This window comes from Perognathus longimembris, chromosome 4 (genome assembly GCF_023159225.1).
Source record: "Perognathus longimembris pacificus isolate PPM17 chromosome 4, ASM2315922v1, whole genome shotgun sequence".
NCBI lineage: Eukaryota > Metazoa > Chordata > Mammalia > Rodentia > Heteromyidae > Perognathus > Perognathus longimembris.
In genome coordinates, this window is record NC_063164.1 from 71476866 (window position 1) to 71498198 (window position 21333).

Consider the following 21333-nt stretch of genomic DNA (forward strand, 5'->3'; position numbering starts at 1 on the left):
TATCAGGTACTGATACAATATTTTTTTCTTTTTTTATACTTATTATTTCTGCCTTTCTAAAAATAAAACTTTGATTTGGAAGCAAAATATAAATTAAAAAAGGAAAGAATTCTAAGACCATACTGTCATCCTTTTAATAGAAAAAAACTGGTACTAGAAGAAATAATCAAATATAACTCTGTGTGTGTGTGTGTGTGTGTGTGTGTGTGTGTGTGTGTGTGTACGCACGCCTTTACATACACTCATATGTAATTTGTTACAGTGTGTTAAGGGACAAATTTAGGGTTGCCCATTAGCTGAGCACAGATTTAATTCTGGAAAATCATACGCCAAATTGGGAGTCTGGGATAGTCCTTTTCCTAGCTACTCGGTACTGATAATGATATACAGACTAATGTTTCCACCTAAATGTATGAATTTTATAAGTGAAGACGTGACAAAGAAAATTGCTAAAAAAAAAAAAAATACACATGAAAACTGCAGTTGAAATTCAGTGTGGTCCAAGGGCTACAGAACGGAACGGCATGAAAAACTATAGTAGTAGCTTTGGAAGTAGAATTCTCCTGTGAAATGATTTTGGTGAGCCTTTGTCTTCTATGGTTTCTACTTGTTTCTTTTGGCCAGTCCTGGGGCCTGAATTCAGGGCCTGGGCACTGTCATTAAGCTTCTTTTCCTCAAGGCTAGTGCTCCACTAATTGAGCCACAGCAGCCTCACTTCCGCCTTTTTCTGTATATGTGGTACTGAGGAATCAGACCCAGGGCTTCATGCATGCTAGGCAAGCACTCTACCACTAGGCCACATTCCCAGCCCTCTACTTGTTTCTTACTTCTGGTTCTCCAGCTTCTCTATAGAATTTATTAGCTTTATGACATATTCCCTAGGTATTCCTTTTCTGGTTTAGAACTAGCTTCTATTGTTCAAAATCAAGAATCATGATTGGTAAAATGCCTAGCAATTACCATCAATATTGATTTTGCATAAATCATCAGTATTTTCTGGGTCTTTCAAAAGCCTATGAAAATATAGAATGGGTTTCAAAATCAGACTGATTATATTTGTAAAGCAGCTGTTACTAATTTTTTTTTTTTTTTAAGGTCGTGGGGCTTTAACTCTGGGTCTGGGTGCTATTCAGTTCAAGGCTAGTGCTCTATCACTTTGAGCCACAGCGCCACTTTTGGGTTTCTGGTGGTTAGTTGGAGATAAGAGTCTCACAAACTTTCCTGCCTGGGCTGTCTTTGAACCCAGATTCTCAGACCTCAGGCTCCTGAGTAGCTAGGATTACAGGTGTGAGCCACTGGCACAAGGCTATGAATCCTTTCTAATTGGGTGACTCTACATAATAAATCTAATTTATCTCAAACTAGTTGTTTTCTATTGGTACACTTTTTACTAAGGAGTCACCATTTAACAAAGTAGCTTATGAATACAATATATCTTGATCAATGTCACCCTTTTCCACATTATCATCCATTCTTCCTCTACCCACCCCTTTTCTCTCTCTTAATTTTGTAGGATGTACATTAGATTCCTGACCACATTCCCCCTATAGCTTCCCTTTATTTGTCTACTCCATTTCAAGTATCTGCTTCCTGATGTTTTATTTGCTGAACTTTAACTTTACCTTTCTAAGAAATTACACTGATTTCTCCTTGAAATCTACTGCATTTCAGTGAACACATTTGTATATACTTGCATACCACCCAATTTACTTACAAGTTTATAACAAAATCTAGCTTCTCTTTAAACATGAGAAGAAAATAATCTTTGATATTGTGTATATCAAATTGACTTCAGATTTATCTAACCTGTGATACACAAAGTTTGATTTCTATAAAAAGTTATTTCTATTGCTCTTTATCACTAGGGAATATTAGTAATTATAAAACTAAATTCCAATTAAAAATCTAGCTTCTACATAAAAGCAAAAATATGTATCCTTTTTCACTCTGGGCCTAACTTACAGCACTTAACATAATTTTTTCCATGTCTTTCCACTTCTTTGCAAGTGTACATACAATATAGTATCATACTTTCTGATGGATAAGTGAAATTCCACTGTGTATGTATACCATTCGTTCATTGAGGGGTACCAGCATTAAAGACCTCAATGTAAGACCAAAAACTATGAAACTATGACAGGAAGGAATAGGGAAAGCTTTAGGGCTCTTGGGAACATGTAGAAACTTTCTGAATAAAGATGTAGAATCACAGCAAATAAAAAGACTTGATAAATGGGATTGTAACAAATAAAAAAACTTCTGCACGGCAAAAGACATAGCCAACAAGCTAAATAGACAGCCTACAGAATGGGAGACTTTTTTGTCTCTTTTACATTGGTAAACTATTTAAGATTTAATAGTATGCTAAAGCTTCACATATTCTGCATTAATTTCCAAATTCCTAAATCTTTCTTTTATATCATGGTTCACATTACCTCTGTAGTTTGAACTCATGCATACATCCAGTATTTTGAAAAGTACTTGCCATTACATTGATGAAAGTCTATGAAAAAATACAATTGTTTGCTTTCTTTACAGTAGATGAGTTGCTAGAGTACTGCTGGAGAAATAAGAGGTAACTCATATATGGCCAACCAGCTTTTTGGCGATTTTCTGAGGCAAGATTGATATTTTTGGTATGCCTCAGCAATGCCTAGTATTTTGACCATACTTAGTTCTGAATAAAAATTATCAAAAAAAGTCAAGTCACTACTGGCTAATGCCTGTAATCCTAGCTACTCAGCAGACTAAGATCTGAGACTTATGGCTTAAAGTCAGCCTAGGCAGAAATGTCTTCAAGATTCTTTATATTCATTTGACAAGCAGTTTTTGGTTTCACAGACCTGGTCTTTACTGTCTCTCCATCACCCTTTCTTAACAGTCATATATCAGGGAGATCATGCCCCTTTGTTTTCTGTGTTCTAGGCTTGTCTCACTCAACATTATTTGTTCAAGTTCTGACCATTTTCCTGCGATACCAATATTTCACCATTCCTAATCGCTATGTAGTATTCCATTGTGTATAGGTACCATATTTTTTGGATCCATTCATCTGTGGAGGGGCATCTGGGTTGTTTGCATATTTTGGCTATTGTGAATTGTGCTGCGATAAACATGGAAGTACAAATGTCTTTTTGATATCTTGGGACCTGCTGTTCAGGATAGATGCCTAGGAGTGGTATGGCTGGGTCATAGGGTAGGTCTATATTGAGCTTTTTGAGAAACCTCCATACTGTTTTCCAAAGTGGTTGTACTAATTTGCACTCCCACCAACAATGGAGAAAGGTTCCTCTTTCCCTGCACCCCCTCCAGCATTTGTTGTTGCCTGAGTTCAGAGTATAGGCCATTCTAACTGGAGTGAGGTGGTATCTCAGGGTTGTTTTTATTTGCATTTCCTTTACTACCAGGGATGTTGAACATTTCCTCATATGTTTTTTGCCATTTTTATTTCTTCTCTTGTGAAGTCTCTCTTTAGCTCCTTTGCCCATTTCCTAATTGGTTTATTGTACTTGGAGGGGCTTAGTTAACTGCTTGTCAAATGGTATTTCACACAGGATTGGGGCAGCAACCCAACAGTATGTAACTAAAACCAAACACAACTACTCAACATATAAAGGTCAAAAATCGACCTCTCAGTGGAATACAATAGCTCAAAAGCTATGTATGTACGTTCATATAAGACTACTGTCGACATATTGTCTAATATATTACATTTAAAGCCCTAGGCGGCGGATTTTCTTGGACTTGGCCACCGTGGCTACTGTGTATGTTTTTGATACATTGTATATCGTATATATGTCTACATGACCTAGAGAAGGGAAAGAAAAACAGGGCATAAGATATCACAAGAAATGTACACACTGCCCTATTATGTAACTATACCCTTTTTGCACAACACCTTGTCAAAAAAATGTGTTCAATTAATAAATTTTAAAAAAAACTTTCCCCAGAGTCTAACCTGCTGGTATTTATCAGAACCTATCTGATCTGAAATTTGGGCAAATGCCATTCCAGATGTCTCTGGTCTATATAAAAATACAGTCCTTATAATCATGTGTAGTATATAATATTTGATGATAAATGGCTTATTTATTGGCTTATGTATTCACTACATATTTTTTTGGTTTTGTTGTTCTATTTTTTTAAACAGGGTCTCACTATAATGCCAGGCTAGACTAACACCTCTGGATTCAGTGATTCTCCTGTCATATTCTCCTGGCACTACACACACACTATACTATACTTCTTAATGATTCATGTATTCCTCTTATAAGCATACATATACAGCTAGATATACAAGTGCTCATGTGTGTATCCTTATATAGATGCACATAGATTACATACATAACACATTATATACATATATACTGTATACTCCATACTATACACACATATATACTATATATGCATGTATATGCTATATGTATTATATACTATAAACGATTACACACTGTTACATCTGCAGCTGCTTCATATATCTTATGTCACCACGTTATCTAAGAACCATATTACACAAATGACCGTCACCATTTAGGTTTATGTAAATAAACTCTATGATCTTCACAAATGACAAAGATTCTCTGATGATGCATTTATTAGCAAATATTCTGTTATTAACTGATTCATGACTGTGTATTTGTGAAGAACAGAATGATAAATGGGATAGGAAGAAAGAGTACTTGCTACTATATTCAAATTCTATATCTAAGCTATTTATCCTAGATGTGGTACAAACTCTAAGGTAATCATTTTTAAAGAAAAACTAAAAACAAAACAGGGTTGTAGTAATTGATATGCTAAGGTAAGACAGAAAACAGAATAAAAAATCCTTGGTTGAAAAAAAGCCATTGGGGACTTGAATCAAATGGTCAGAATGCCTGTTTAGCAAACCCAAGGCCCAAGTTCAAACTCAACATCTGGAGAACACTCACACACTCACACACAGGTTGAACATGTAGCATGGTGGTAGAGTACTTGCCTACCACAAAGCCCTGGCCTTGCTAAACACAATCCTGAACGTGTGTCTCATGATAAGAACATCAAATCATGTAAGACAAAACTTTATACAACTGCAAAGAGAATCAGATAAATCCACAGACTTTAACACTGGAGATTTTAATAACCTTCTACCAGAAATGAACAGTACTAGCATGCAGAAAATCAGTAAGGACATGCTATAAAATTGACAATATCATCAGTCAAATAATTATTTATATAGAATATCACATTCAACAAGATCAGAATATATATTTTCTCAAGTTCATGTGGCACATTTACCAAGACAGACCACATGTGAGCTATAAAAAAAAACAACCTCAACAGATGACAAAAACATAAATCACACAAAGTATATTCTAAGACCAAAATGAAAATTAAACTCAAAGTGAATAACAGATAGTTAGAAAAGCCCAAAACACTTGGAGGTTAAAAAAAACAACACTTCTATATAACACATGGGCCAGACAAATCTCAAGAGAAATTTGAGAATATTCTGAACTAAATAAAAACAGATGAGCAAGTATCAAAGTTTGGGTAGCACTTGGGAGAAAAGTGTACAGTACTAAATGAATACATTAGAAAAAAAGATAGAGCTAAGTGTCCATCGTAGCAAATTAGGAAGAGTTGAAAGGGAGTAAACTTAATTTAAGACAGACGAAAAAAAAACTGGACAGAAATTACATAAAAGTAAATCCAGGAAACAATAGGGAGAAAACAACCAAAACCAAAACAATAAAATTAGAAAACAATAGGAAAAATAACCAACCACCTAAACCAAAGCTTTTGAAAAGACCAATAAAATCGTCTAGCCAAGTGATATTGTATGTCACTAATGGAAGAAGTATGTGTGTACATACATATATGTATTATACACATGCTCATGTTACCAAGGACAATAGTAACTATAGTTTCTGCTTAATTGCACTATGAATGTAAAACTGCTCAAAAAGAAAAAAGCTTACTAATTTTAAAATGTAATGTATATTTTGGCTATAACCATAAATAAATATGTACTTGTATTTTACAAGCCTGTATACTTTCATCTTAAAAACAGTAAATCTCAGGATGAATAAAAAAATAAGGAAGAAATTTACTTCCAAAATATATCTACTCCTGTAATGTGGGGAAACCTAAAGTAACCCAGACTTCATTTCAGGCATCTAGGCAGGAAATGAGACCATATTCTAAAAATAACCAGTGAAAAATAGGGCTGGGGGAAAAGGTGGGGGGGGAGAAAGGAAGGTGGGAGAAAAATGAGGGAGGAAGTAACAAGTTTGACAAGAAATGTACTCACTACCTTACATATATAAGTGTAAGCCCTCTGTACATCACCTTGACAAATAAAAAAATGAAATAAAAATAAAACAGGGCTGGGGGCTGGGGATATAGCCTAGTGGCAAGAGTGCCTGCCTCGGATACACGAGGCCCTAGGTTCGATTCCCCAGCACCACATATACAGAAAACGGCCAGAAGCGGCGCTGTGGCTCAAGTGGCAGAGTGCTAGCCTTGAGGGGGAAGAAGCCAGGGACAGTGCTCAGGCCCTGAGTCCAAGGCCCAGGACTGGCCAAATAAATAAATAAATAAATAAATAAAACAGGGCTGAAGGTATGGCTCATGATAAAGAGCCAGTCTAACAAATACAAAGTCCTGAGTTCAAATCCCAGGACTGCCCTCGCTGCGCCCCTTCCCCCGAAAAAAAACAAGATTAATCAGTAATAAATGAAACTTTGGGAGACATTGAAAGGCCATATTAATAGACTTCTGGAAATAGTCTAAAATTGTAACAAAAAGCGGGAAGATATATAAACATTTATACAAACTCATTTTAGAATGTTGTTTGGCTGCCTTCAGATGAACAGAAACTGTTTTAATACAATTAACCTTCACAAGATTTGAATCATTCAATGTCAAAATAACAAAAGAAACGATTTCAGGCTTGGTATTAACATTGCCATCTAACAGGTGTGATCTCTCCTATAAGTCATTTACTCTTCCTGGTTTTTCTACTGATTTCAGAATTCTGAATATTGATCTTTCTATGCAATCAATAATAGTTCTCTGCTTCAGGAAACTTGCTTGACTAAGAATAACTTCAAGAAGTTTCTTATAGGAGAGGAAGATGGTGCCGCCACAGGAGGAAGGAACCCCAACTCACTCCAACTGAATAGCGAACTGGGAACTCCAGCACCCAACACCCCATCAAGAACCCAGCAAAACCAACAGCCAGAAGCAATAGAGAAACACAGGAAACGAGAAAGAACTAAAAAAGAAGAGCCTATAACCTGCACGGAGCCGGAAAATCTCCGGGGTAACTTCCCCCCACCCGCCAACCCTGGCCTGAACAGGGCCAGGCTGGGAAAGGGGACCCGGCGCCAACAAACCAACTGCCGAAAAGTCACGCCAGGAGCACAGCGTCCAGACAGCAGGACTCCACGGACCCCAGGGGGAGCGCGGACCTATCAAGACAGATGGCAGCAGACAGGAGGTGCAGGACCGCATGGCCAGGATCGGATTTGAGCAGCAGGGGAACCAGGCGGTGCAGAATGGGAGAGCCGGGGCCGCCACCACCAAACAACCTATCGCCACACCCCAGCACCACACCCCCAAGGGCCAATGGCAGGGCGGGACACACACACAGTCCAGGACCAGTAAGTTCCCCATTACCCATCCCCCAACGGAAGACCAGCTATCAGAGACCCAAACCCTACAAAGAATCTAGAGCTCTGTCCCTGCCCCTCCTCACACTGAGGGTACAAAGAACCCCCAAATAAGACGGCAAAAGGTCCCTTCAGACTCTGGGAGGACCTAGGAGCTAGTGGGGCGGAGCAGCGCCAAGGCAGCAGAGGAGCCTGAACAGGTCGCACCAGCCCCGCCACCTTCTCAACAGGGGCCCGAGGACCTGTAGGCATTAGAAGCCCCACCTGAGGCGCCTGGGCCTCTCAAGACTTTTTGAACAAAAGTCACAGGCGCACTGGTAGGCAATACCAGCCCAGGAGGGAAAACTGGGCCCGATCACACGCCCGCCTTGCAGCAAAGGCGCAGTCTGTGAGCGCCAACCAGCGCCCGGACACTTGATCCCACTGTAGACCACACATACCGCCCCCCCACAGCAAACTCGCGGGAGGGCACAAGCACACACCAACAACCCAGGGCTCGCTCTGGTAGAAGTACCCCGCACAGGTGAGCAGGGCCCCCAAGCAGCAGTGCCCGCTCTGATAGGAGCACCTGCACAGGAGGACAGAGCCCCCCAGCGGCAGCGCCCACTCAGTTGGGCGCATTTTGCACAAGTGGGTGGGCCGCCCCTCAACAACACTGGCCCTGGAGCAAACCACACAGGAGGGCTAACCGCCTGAGAGGTGAGCTCCTCTGACCAAGATACCGAGTAGAAAAAAGAACCAAAGAAGAGATAAGCCTCCATGCCACACTGAATCAGCGACCAGCAAACCCCCACCAGGGGCGCACTACATAAGCACAACACAGTGGCAGGACACTATCCCACAGAGAAAGACACAGAACCTACCCACCCCCAAGTGCAGTGAGGGTGACAACCTTGGCAACAACCAAGACAGTTACATTCACCCATTGGGCAGTAAGGTTCAACAGCCAAACTCAAACCCAGAGCCAGGACACAAACAAGTCTCCACTGACGGACCAGCGGGAAGCAGCAGAAAGCCAAACCAGGGAAGCCACCCACAGATCTCCAGATGCTCAAATCACAAAGAAATATACCACAGTTCATCAAAGGGCAAGCCAACTCGCCAGCTCCAAAAAGCAGCATGACTGAAGAGGAGATGGAGAATAAAAAAAACAACTGAGGCTATGTTAGCAGAAATTATGGAAAGCCTCAGAAACAAAATCAGAAAACAATTCCAGGAGTTTAGAGTGGAAGTCTTGAAGGACATTCAGGAAGCCAAGAAAGAAATGGAAGCAAATATGGATACAATGCAAACCTCCGTTAAAGAAGACCTTAACATCCTGAGAAGTGAAATGCATGGAAAATAGATTTAAAATACAACTCTAAAGGAAGAAATTTCCACGATCAGAGCTGATCTGGCAACCATAAATAGCTCTGTGACATCCATAAACTCCGCAATTGAATCCACAGCACAAAAAACTGACAATATTGAAGCCAGAATCTCTCTCTCGGATGATGATGCAGCCGATAAGAACCAGAAAATTACCACACTCCAAGAAACGATAAAGCTCCAGGGCAGACTAATCCAGGAGCTAGTGGACAAACACAGGAGATATAATCTGCGCATAATTGGAATAGAAGAAGGAGCTGAATACCAGAGCAGAGGGCTCCAACATATTTTCAGTAAAGGTATTGCAGAAAACTGCCCCAATCTCACAAGGGACCCCATCCAGGTAACCGAAGCCTATAGGACACCTGGCAGGCCAGACCCCAGAAAAGCCACCCCAAGGCACATAATATTCAAGACTTCAGATCTCAAGAATAAAGAGCAAATTCTGAATGCAGCCAAAGCAAGAAAAGAAATTTATTACAATGGGAAGAGGATCAGAATAACAGCAGACCTCTCCACACAACCTACCACACGCGAAGAGAATGGAAGAACACCATCCAGGTCCTACAGGCTAACAATTGCCAACCTAGAATAAAATATCCAGCAAAGATGGAGTTCATATTCGAGGGGAAAACCAGATCGTTCCATAGCAAAGAGGATCTAAAGGAGTATGAATAAAAAACCAGCCCTACAGCGAATTCTAAGAGGGGAATCCCACCGAACAGAAATTGTACAGGACACACAGAAAGACACAGAAAGAAACTACAATAGCCTGAGCCCAATAGAAAGAGCAGCTCACTAAAGACAAGAAAAAAAAAAAGAGGAAAAACAGCCCAACAAGAAAATGGAAGGAGAAAAAACACTCTTATCCTTGATCTCTTTAATATAAATGGTATAAACTCTGCGATAAAGAGGAGCAGACTGGCAGAATGGATCTGCAAACAAAAAGTTGCCATCTGTTGTCTACAAGAGACCCAGTTTACAGCAAGGGATAAAAAAATGGCTCCAAATGAAAGGATGGAGCAAGATCTTCCAAACAAACTCATCTACCAAAACGGCAGGAATAGCCATCCTGATCTCAGACAAGCTGGACTTCTCATTAAAATCAACTCAAAAAGACAAAGAAGGTCACTACATTTTAATACAAGGAAAAATCCAGAATCAAGACATCACAGTGATAAATGTATACATATGTCAAGCAAATTCTCACAGAACTACAGAACAAGATAGACCCAAACACAATCATAATGGGTGACTTTAATACCCCACTCTATCCAAGAGACAGATCCAACACCCAGAGGATTAGCAAGGGAGTGGAGGACCTAAGTAACACCATATCCCAAATGGATCTGACAGATCTATACAGAATCTTCCACCCTACAGAGACCCAATACACCTTCTTCTCAGCAGCCCATGGATCATACTCCAAACTAGACCATGTAATAGCACACACAAAGAACCTCAGCAAATACAAAAGTATTGACGTCATCCCATGCATTATATCTGATCACAGTGGATTAAAGGTAACCCTCAATAACAACGGTTACCACAGAGGCTATACACATTCTTGGAGGCTAAACCCCACACTGTTATCCAACACTTGGGCTACTGACCAAATTAAAGATGAAATCAACGAATTCATAAGCCACAATGACATTGAAAATACATCACAAAGAAACCTATGGGACACAGCTAAGGCAGTACTGAGGGGCAAGATCATTGCCCTCAGCACTTACATTAAAAGAATGGAAGCAGAGCAGGTGAATAACCTCAGGATGAAACTAAAACAACTGGAGAAACAAGAAATGATCGAATCTAAAATGACTAGGAGGAGAGAGATCACAAAGATTAAAGAAGAGATAAATCTGATTGAAAATAGAAAGACCATTCAACAAATAAATAAGACTAAAAGCTGTTTCTTTGAGAAAATAAATAAAATTGACAGACCCCTTGCAAGACGTACAAAAAAAAAGAAGAGAAGAGACTAATATACGTAAAATCAGGGTCTCCACCGGAAAAATAACAAGTACACAGGATATTCAAACAATCATAAAGAACTATTTTCAGAACCTCTACTCACTAAAAAACAATAATTTTACAGAAATGGATCAATTCTTAGAGAAGTATAAACTGCCCAAACTGAACCAAGAAGAAATAAATCAACTAAATAAACCAATAACTTACAGCGAGATACAGGGGGTAATCAAGAACCACCCAACAAAGAAAAGCACAGGCCCAGATGGATTCACCAACAAATTCTATAAAACCTTTAGTGAGGAGCTAATACCAATACTCCTCAAACTCTTCTGTGAAATAGAAACAGAGGGAGAAATCCCAAACTCATTATATGAAGCTAATATTATACTCATTCCCAAACCAGGCAAAGACCCAACAAAAAAAGAGAACTACAGACCAATATCACTAATGAACACAGACGCAAAGTTCCTCAATAAAATATTAGCTAATAGGATCCAGAAACTGGTCAAGAAAATTATACATCATGACCAAGTAGGCTTCATCCCACAGTCACAAGGATGGTTCAACATCCGTAAATCAATCAACGTAATTCACCACACCAACAGAACTAAAATCAAGAATCACATTGTTATCTCAGTCAATGCCCAAAAAGCCTTTGACAAAATACAACATCCATACCTATTAAAAGCTCTGGAGAGAACAGGAATAGATGGAACATTCCTCAAAACAATAAAAGCCATATACAACAGACCAATGGCTAACATCATATTAAATGGAAAGAAACTTAAATCATTCCCCCTAAACCCAGAAAGAAGACAAGGATGCCTACTGTCCCCACTTCTTTTCAACATAGTGCTGGAATCCCTAGCCATAGCAATAAGGCAAGAGGAGGACATCAAAGGGATCCACATCGGCAAGGAAGAAATCAAGTTATCCCTATTCGCAGACGACATGAATATCTGAAGGACCCAAAAAACTCAGTCCTCAAACTCCTCCAACTAAGTAAAGTAGCAGGATACAAAATCAATCCACAAAAGTCAGCAGCTTTTCTGTACACCAGCAATGTACAAGAAGAAAAGGAAATTATGGAAACAATTCCATTTACAGTAGCCAAAAATAAAAAATAAAATAAAGTACCAAGGGATAAACCTAACCAAGGGCGTGATGAACCTATTTAATTAGAACTATAAAAATCTAATAAGGGAAATCAAAGAAGACACAGGAGATGGAAAGACCTCCCAGGCTCATGTATAGGCAGAATCAATGTAGTGAAAATGGACATACTGTCCAAATTGTTATACAAATTCAATGCAATCCCTATCAAAATCCCAGTTACATTCTTCACTGAAATAGAGAAAGCAATCCATAAATTCATATGGAACAGCAAAACACCTAGAGTAGCCAAAGCAATTCTAGGCAAAAATGCAGTGCAGGAAGTATCACAATACCAGACTTCAAGCTCTACTATAGGGCCATCATAACAAAAACAGCATGGTATTGGTATAAAAACAGATCGGAAGACCAATGGATTAGAACTGAAGATCCAGAAATAAAACCACACTCTTACAGTCAGCTGATATTCGACAAAGGAGCTAAAGATATACAATTGAATAAACACAGACCAATGTGAACATTTAGAACTTAAAAATTAAAAACACAGTATTATTTACTACTTACACCAAAGAAAGAAACTAGCATAAATAATATATAGTAATATACATATATATGATCTATATTAGGAAAACTGCAAAGGTCTGAAAGAAATAACTATTTAAATTTAGAAAAAGATTATTTCAGATTCATATTATTAAGATATCAAGTCCCAGCAAGGTGCTGGTGGGTCACACTGTAATCCTAGCTACTCAGGAGCCTGAGATATGGGAATCATCTTTCAAAGTCACGGAAAGTCCATGAGACTCTTATCTCCAATTAATCACAGAAAAACTGGAAGTGGTGCTGTGGCTCAAATGGTAGAGCAAAAGGAGTTCAGGGACAGCACCCAGACACAAAGTTTAAGCTCCAGGACTGGCAAAAAACAAAACAAAACAAAAAAAAACTATGAGGCATGGCTCATCACTGTAAGTTGCAAATAGTGATTCACAGTAAACACAGAGAAATTCATTACCTTAAAGGATACAGGACTCTTTTGGGGGGAGGAAAGGGTAAATTGCTTGTTGATAGAGAAGACAATGCACACAACTGGTACAGCATACTTTACTCCTTTGGCCTGGTAAGAGGCTAATGAATGGAAGAGCACTACATGGAGAGGCAAATGGAAAAACGAAGTAAAAGGGGTCCCATAAAACTAATAAGAAAAAGCATTTCACATTTTATTGTGTAGAGTAGTGAGGCATACTATAGAAAGGAGAATTTTGGTATTAATAAAAGCCCAAGTTCCATTTAAAAAAACTTTTTAAGTTGTGCAAATCAAAGCCATTAAAGAGAGTAATCTGTGCGACAATATAGGTCAGCTCTTTAAAGAAAAAAATGTTCTCATTCCAATATACATGTACATATACACTTGAACACACTAAGAAGATATGCAAAATAAGATCAGCCAGGACAGCTACAGGAGCTATCTGAACAGAGTTGAAAAGTAGTTTTTAGTACCTTCAGTCTTGCTCCAGGCACTGTCATTGAAGATCATTGCATAATCTTAACAGAGGGACACTCTACTTGGGAAAGAGCTGTGTGGCAGTTATTGATTCCTAAATCTCCCACAAAGCACTATGCTTGGCAAAAAATAAAAATTGCTTTGCATGAAATTGTGTAGGAACTTCATCAGGTATTTTGTTAAAAAAACCTCATGGTTATTATATCCTTTAGAAGAGGCTAAAATGGATGATACTAGAAGTGAGTAGTGATGTGTGAAGTTTATAAGAATAAAAAGACATCCTCCATAATGATAATGCCTTTTAGGAACTCAAGATAGTATTTCAGTGAATGAATAAAAATGTTGTCTTATAGACAGCTTCATATCAAGTAATTTGCTCAAAGCTAGCACTCTACCACTTGAACTAAACAGTGCTATTGTGGGCTTTTTTTCTGTTATGTGGTACTGAGGAATTGAACCCAGGGCTTCATGCATACTAGGCAAGCACTCTACCACTAATCCACATTCCCAACCCATCCTTTTTTTTTAAATACTGAAAATATAAAAATATACATTTTTCATTAAAACAGTAAAACTTGAGAGAAATTTTCTAAAATTCTTCATATTTAAGGAATTATGATCCTGGGCAACTTGTAGATGATGACAGGAAGGGAAACTGAAAGGAGGGGTAACATTATCCATAAATAATTGTACTCATTACCTGACTTATGAAATAGTTACCCCTGTGTACAACACTTAAATAAGAACAACAAAATGCTGTGTTTTTTTTAAAAGAACATATTAAAAAATTTAAGAATTTCATTAAAAAAACAAAACATGAATTTAAAAACAGTGAAAAAAATCTCACAAATGATAGGAATATGTCATCAAATTGTGGATTATCAACTTGATAGAAACCTTAAAATAACATGTAAAAACTTAAAATATAAATAACCTGAAATATAAAATTTGAGATATAAGTAGAAAAGGTAGAATAAAATTTTTATTTAATTTGATATAGTATAAAATATGCTGTATAGTATATACTGACTGAAAGAAAAAAGTTAAGATAATTCTCTACTATTTTATCCCATTTTATAACAGGAATTATATGAAATTAAAACATCAAACAAGATGTTTATTGAATCCAATGAGTCTAACCTACATGAGTTACAATTTTTGGTTCTTGGTTTACTGGAATGGTATGTACAAATGGAACTACTCTTATTAGAATTTAGTTCTATTCTTATTAAAATATGAAACAAGTGATATTTTGGCTTAAGAGAAATACTTAAAGGTCAAACTGAACAGCTGTCTCCTTCCTTACTGACAGAAAAGTCAAGGCAATTTCAATAAGATAAAGAAATACAAAAATCAAAACAAAGAAAAACTTTAAATGTCCATAAGCATGTTTCTCTTGAATGCTTCAGAGAAATCACTGGAAAATGACTCTACCACAAAAGACCTTTTATGGCTATTTAAAAGCAACTCAATAAGCCATGTACCAACGAGTCACATGTGTAATCCAAGCTACACTGAGATTTGAGTACTACAGTTCAAAGCCAGCCTGGGCAGGAAAGCCTGTAAGATTCTCCAATAAACTACCAAAAAAGCTGAAAGTAGAATGCTAGCCTTGAGCAAAGGAAACAACATTCAGGCCCTGAGTTCAAGCCCCAGAAAAAGAAAATTAATAAATCAACAAATGTATCAGTTATCTATAAATCAAACAACTTGCTCTGAGGACACAAAAGAAAAATACAGTCCCTGCCCTCAAGAGGCTCACAGTAGAGAACAGTTACAAATAATTCTATTAAAATGTGGTAAACCCTCTGAGAGTGGTAGGAACAACATCATCTATTAAGCAAAAAAAGAGAGGGAGAAAAAAAATGTCAGTAAAATGTCTTAAGGGAGTTAGGTTTTAAATGAGCTATAGGAAGGGGGAAAAACATTTAAATATTTCCTTGCTTTTAAGATGCAAAAAGTATGAAACACCACAGAAAATAAGATCAATTTCAGTAGTCCATGACACAGAGGGAGAGGAAGAGCAACAGAAAACAAATTACAGAGAATATTAAATATCTTTACTAGAAAAATTTATTATTCAATTCTATCAAATCTAAAGTGCCATCAGTTACATGATGTATCATTACTATACGTATAAGAAAGGGAGAAAAAAGCTTAATGTTTAGTTCTGCATTAAGATACACCTTTAAAGCAAAATAAAGAAACCAGCCAAACAATAATGAACTCTGTACTTCTAAGTTGCCCTTAGATAGAAGAAAGAGAAAAAATAATTTTTCAAAAATTAAACTTTGAGCAGGTCTGTGGCTGGTTGGTAGTAGACACTAGTATTTGTATGCAGGTTCAGGTGAAAGCTCCTACAACAGACAATAAAGAATTGAAGGGTTTTAATCAAGAACATAATTTGATCTGTAGACTGTGGGAAAGACTAGAAGAGTAAGATAGGAAATAGAGTAGTAAAGACTACAACTGGGGCTAAAGGTATATGGTTCAGTAGTAGAGCACCTGTCTGGCAAACGTGAAGCTCGGAGTTGAAACTCCAATACAGGAAAAAAAGTTACACTTAAGGAGATTACTGAATTTGCTTTAAGGCTAGAGACGGTAATTGTTTAAGTAGCAACACTGGGAGGAAAACAATTTCAAGAGGGCAAAATTGGATAGGAATTTATAAAAATGAGATTCTATACAGAATCAAATCTGTAAAATTTCAGATAAAACAATGCTAACTCTTGAGCATTATAACCACTGGGCCTGGGCTGGGAATATGGCCTAGTGGCAAGAGACCTTGCCTTGTATACATGAAGCCCTGGGTTCGATACCTCAGCACCACATATATAGAAAACGGCCAGAAGTGGCACTGTGGCTCAAGTGGCAGAGTGCTAGCCTTGAGCAAAAAGAAAAAGCCAGGGACAGTGCTCAGGCTCTGAGTCCAAGGCCCAGGACTGGCAAAAAAAAAAGCAAATCTGGTGTAGCTATTGGGCTGAGGGTATGGCCTAGTGGCATAACCTATAACCTATAACCTAAAAGCACTGGGCCTTTAAAAATACATTTGGGTATGAGATGTATTTATAAATAAATAACTACCTTTTAGCTGCATAGTAAAGTACAAGTGCTACATAAAATTATATACTATATGAATATTAAATGTTAAAAATGCTACTAAAACTCAAAATAACCTTCAAAAATCTGTAATCTCATGTTTTGTTTTGTGGTGGTATTAGTGCTTAAACTCAGGGCCTTATGTTTGCTGGGCTGGTGCTCTACCTACCACTTGAGCCACACCACACCTCCAGCCTGTTTTTAGTTGTTTATCAGATAGTTGATTTTTCTCTTGGACTAGACTGGTACCTCAATTCGCCTGTCCATTTCTCGGCATGACTGGGACTAGTGGCATGCACTACACACATCTGACTTGTTAGTTGAGGCGTGTGTATGTAAGGGGTATCTTTGTAACATTTTGCCTTGGCTGGACTCATATAGATTTTCTCGATTTCTGATTCCAGCTCTTGACTTTTGGTTGAATTGTGTGCTCTCCTAACATATTGCCTGGGCTAGGCCTCAAATTATGATCCTCCTGATCTCTGACCTACCCCCACATGAGTAGTGAGGATTACAGGTATGTGCTACAACCGAGCCTTTAATTCCATTTAAATTTCTATTAATTAGTGTGCATGAATGAAAAACATTTTTAATTCTGGGCAAAAATTAGTTTCATTGGTTGATACTTTAAATAAAAACAATGAATTAACCAACTTACGCTGAATATGAATGAACTGCTTAGGCTGTTTAAACTCTCCTTTGTACAAGCGATTGTAATAGTTGACGTTGCTCTCTGCCTCAGGAACAGGAATGACCATGCTTTCTTTTTTCTCTCTAAATACTTGCTGTGCCGAAATAGCTCGCTGTAAATGATGTTCCTGGAAAATGTAAAGTAGGCAACATAAATTGTTTGGTAAGATTAATTCAAGCATAATTATATTTAAAAGTTATTTGTTTAGTAATTACAACAATCAACTATACATAGCTGTTTTGTTCAGTCATAAAGTTTCTTTTCTGCAAACCAACAGAAAATACTGTCTATGTTCTCCCCCAAAATACCTATGCCTCATACTATATCATAAATATATTATTGTAATTTTGATAAGTAAAAAAAATTAAAGCCAAATATATGCATATGCATACTTAGAAGAAATATGATCCTTTATTTGCTAAATTAATTGAAATATCTGTCACCACTACCAGGTTAGGAAAATACATGAAATCACAAGAAAAAAATTTGTACTACTTTGTATCTTCAGTATCTTCTGTACTTATATTTTTGAAGTCTTACTAGTAGAAAACTCTGAATAATTCAAAGGAAGACAAAATTATGTTCACAACCAAGGCAGGAAATATTTTTAAATATAGATTAAACAGTTCCTATACCTATCTCTTAGTCATTTTTAAAAAATCATTTCTAAGACTTGCTGCAATCACATCCTAAATGTTTACTCTACTTCTTCCCTTGACTTACTATGGCCTATTCCCAATAAAGCAGTTTTAGTTTTTGGAAGTTAAATCAGATTATGTCACTCCTGAAAGATTCCCCACCATATTTAGTGTAAAGGCTAAAATTACTCATTGATATAATACCCAATAACTTTCTTCTCTTTATCATTTACTCCAGCAATCCTGCTTCTCTTTTCTGTTCCCAAGTATACAAATAGCTTGCTTTTGAAATTCCTTCATCTCATCTATTAGAAAGACCATTCATAGCTTCCTCATCAAGAAGAGTACTCCTTACCCTACACTTCTACTCTACTTCATTTTTCTCCTATTACTTATCCATGTCTGACATTCTAAAAAAAACTCTCATTTGTTTATTGTCCATTTATCTCCTAGCCAGAGAAAGGTCCAAACAGGCAATGATTTTTGTTCATTTTCTTAACTTTTATATCTCTAATGATACAATGACAATACTAAAAGCTACATAATAAATGCATGAATAAATGAAATCTTTATTGAATTTCATACTATAAGAGTATTTAAAACACTTTACAGATTTAAAAAAAACTGAGAAATAGATACGGAAACAGAGGTAAGGGAAGTTAAATAACTAGCCCAAGCTTATTTGGCTAAAAAAATTTCTGAGCTGGAATTGAAGCTTCTAACCAGTAATTATGCTGCCTTTCATATAAACAAATGTACAAGAAAGCAACAAGACAAACCATGTATAAATAGTAAATTAAGACAGGATAAAGGGCTGGGAATATGGCCTAGTGGCAAGAGTGCTTGCCTATACATGAGGCCCTGGGTTCGATTCCTCAGCACCACATATACAGAAAATGGCCAGAAGTGGCGCTGCGGCTCAAGTGGCAGAGTGCTAGCCTTGAGCAAAAAAGAAGCCAGGGACAGTGCTCAGGCCCTGAGTTCACGGCCTAGGACTGGCAAAAAAAGCAAACAAACAAACAAACAAACAAAAAAAGACAGGATAAAGACAGAATTAGAGAATTAATGAGCAACCACCAAACTGCTCAAGGTGTTAAAAAATAATCCTACTTAATGCTCATAGTCAAAACAGATTACAGATAAAGTTATTTAAATATATAAGGTAAAACCATCAAGTTAACAAAAACAAACATTTCTGCTACAAGAGCAGTAAAGATATTCTTAAAATTCTATAAGTATAAACAATAGAACAAAAATAAAATTTATTATACCAAAATTAATAAATATTCTATTTAACAACACCATAAATATAGTTAATATGTTTCTGACAAAACAGTAGAAGTTATTTTCAAGGTCTAAAATATACAAGTCACTAATACCTACAATATGTAAGAAACTCCAGTAAATCAATAAAAAGACAACAGCCCCAATGAAAACGGAATAGACATAAAAGGGCAATTTACATATGAAAACACCTAAACACTTAATAAAAATGCAAAAAGATGTTCAAAGTTAGTAATCGGACGGAGAAATGAAAATTAAACTTAGATAATGTATAGCTATTAGCCCTGCACAAATCCTAAATCATGATAATGACAAATGCTAGCAATGTATGTGAAAATACAAATTCCTGCATACATGACTTATGGAAATACAGAATATATTGCTACTATTCAGGAGAGTAAGTCAGACTTAGTCAAATTTGCAAAATCCATGACCTGGCACTTTCTGTCTCATATATTATAAACCCAAGAAAATCTCACACAGGTTTGTAGGAAGGTATATACAATGAAAAATATCTGTTGGGGGGGGGGCTTTAATGCAATATGGATACCCATGACTGGGAGAATAGAGAAGTTTGAATACTATATATATATATCATTTGGAATAAAAGTTCAAATATAGATAAAGATATATATATATATATATAGGTGTGCATATATGTATCTATCTTAAAAAACAGTAGGAAGAACAAAAATTCATAGAATGTAGAAATGAACACATGTGATCTATATAAACTGAAGTAAATGTGCCATAAAGCAGTATAAATTTTATCAGAGAAATAAAGTAAACATAATAGGTGGGTGCATGAATGGGGCAGGAAGAATGAGAAGAGGGATAGAATAGAATACATGAAATAAAAGGGAAACCTTGTGATTTCCTTTAAAATCCCTGCTGTGTGGGCTGGGTACTGATGGCACAGGCCTGTTAATTCTAGTTTCTCAGGAAGGTAAGATCTGAGGAGAACAATTTGAAGCCAGCCTAAGCAACAAAGTCCACGAGACTCTTATTTCCAATTAACTACCAAAAAGAAAAGGCTGGAAATGGAGGTGTGGCTCAAGTGGTACAGTGCTAACCTTGAGCAAAAGAGGTCATGGATAGCACTCAAGCCCAGAGTCCAGGACACACACACACACACACACACACACACACACACACACTCATTTTCTGAGCTAGACAAACATCTTCTTCAACTAATCAACATCACTTTACTATAATCTCTTCTTCCAAGCATGACTGTCTGAAATTACAACAAATTTTTCATAATTATTCCCTAACAGATGCATCATTTTCATTCACTGGTATTTTCTGAATACAGTGGTATCCAAAATGTAAAGTAGTGGTAGTAAGGTGCTTTTCTGTATGCCTGAAAGCCATGTTTTTAGATGGTTTTAACAGTCGAACTAGTTCCAACAGCAAAATAATGAACAAAATATTTCCTAAAAAAAAAAAAAAAAGAAAATTAGAAAGAAATGATACTACAAATAAATAAGATCAATGAGCCAGGCATAGCTCACCCTTATAATTCCATCTACTCAGGAGGCAGCTATTGAAGGGATCGTTTTTCAATGACTGTCCTGGGGGAAAAAAGATCTCAACTCAACCAGTAAAAGCTGAGTGTGGTGAAACAATTCTGTCATCACAGCTTCACAGGAAGTGTAAATACAAGGACTGAGGTTTGCCCCAGACCAGACATAAATGTATGTCTTTATTTAAAAAATAATGAAAGCAAAAAGTGCTGGGAGTCTGGTCTAGGTGGTAGACTGCCTATCAAGTAAGTGTTAAGGCCTGAATTCAAACCCCAGTACTATCTTCTCATTCCTCTCTCCCCACACCAAATGAGCAGCTAGAACAAACTTTCCAAACACAGAATGAAGAGATTTTTTTAAAACAAAAGTAAACAACAGCAACAACAACAAAACTTACAAACTCCAAGCTGTCTATAGAGATTCACTTCACAGGACATAAAATTGCTTGTAAATAAAAAGATGGGAGAAGATATTCTACACA

At 37.2% G+C, this 21333-nt stretch overlaps 1 protein-coding gene across 2 annotated transcripts in view; it reads right to left on the reverse strand.

Moving 5' to 3' along the window:
* Positions 1 to 21333, reverse strand: part of Epc2 (enhancer of polycomb homolog 2) — a 99890-nt gene that overhangs the window by 51895 nt on the left and 26662 nt on the right. For both annotated transcript variants that reach the window (XM_048345503.1, XM_048345502.1), the window contains exon 2: positions 17372 to 17531. In XM_048345503.1, the coding sequence (XP_048201460.1) occupies positions 17372 to 17531 (160 nt within the window). The remainder of the gene's footprint in view (positions 1 to 17371; positions 17532 to 21333) is intronic.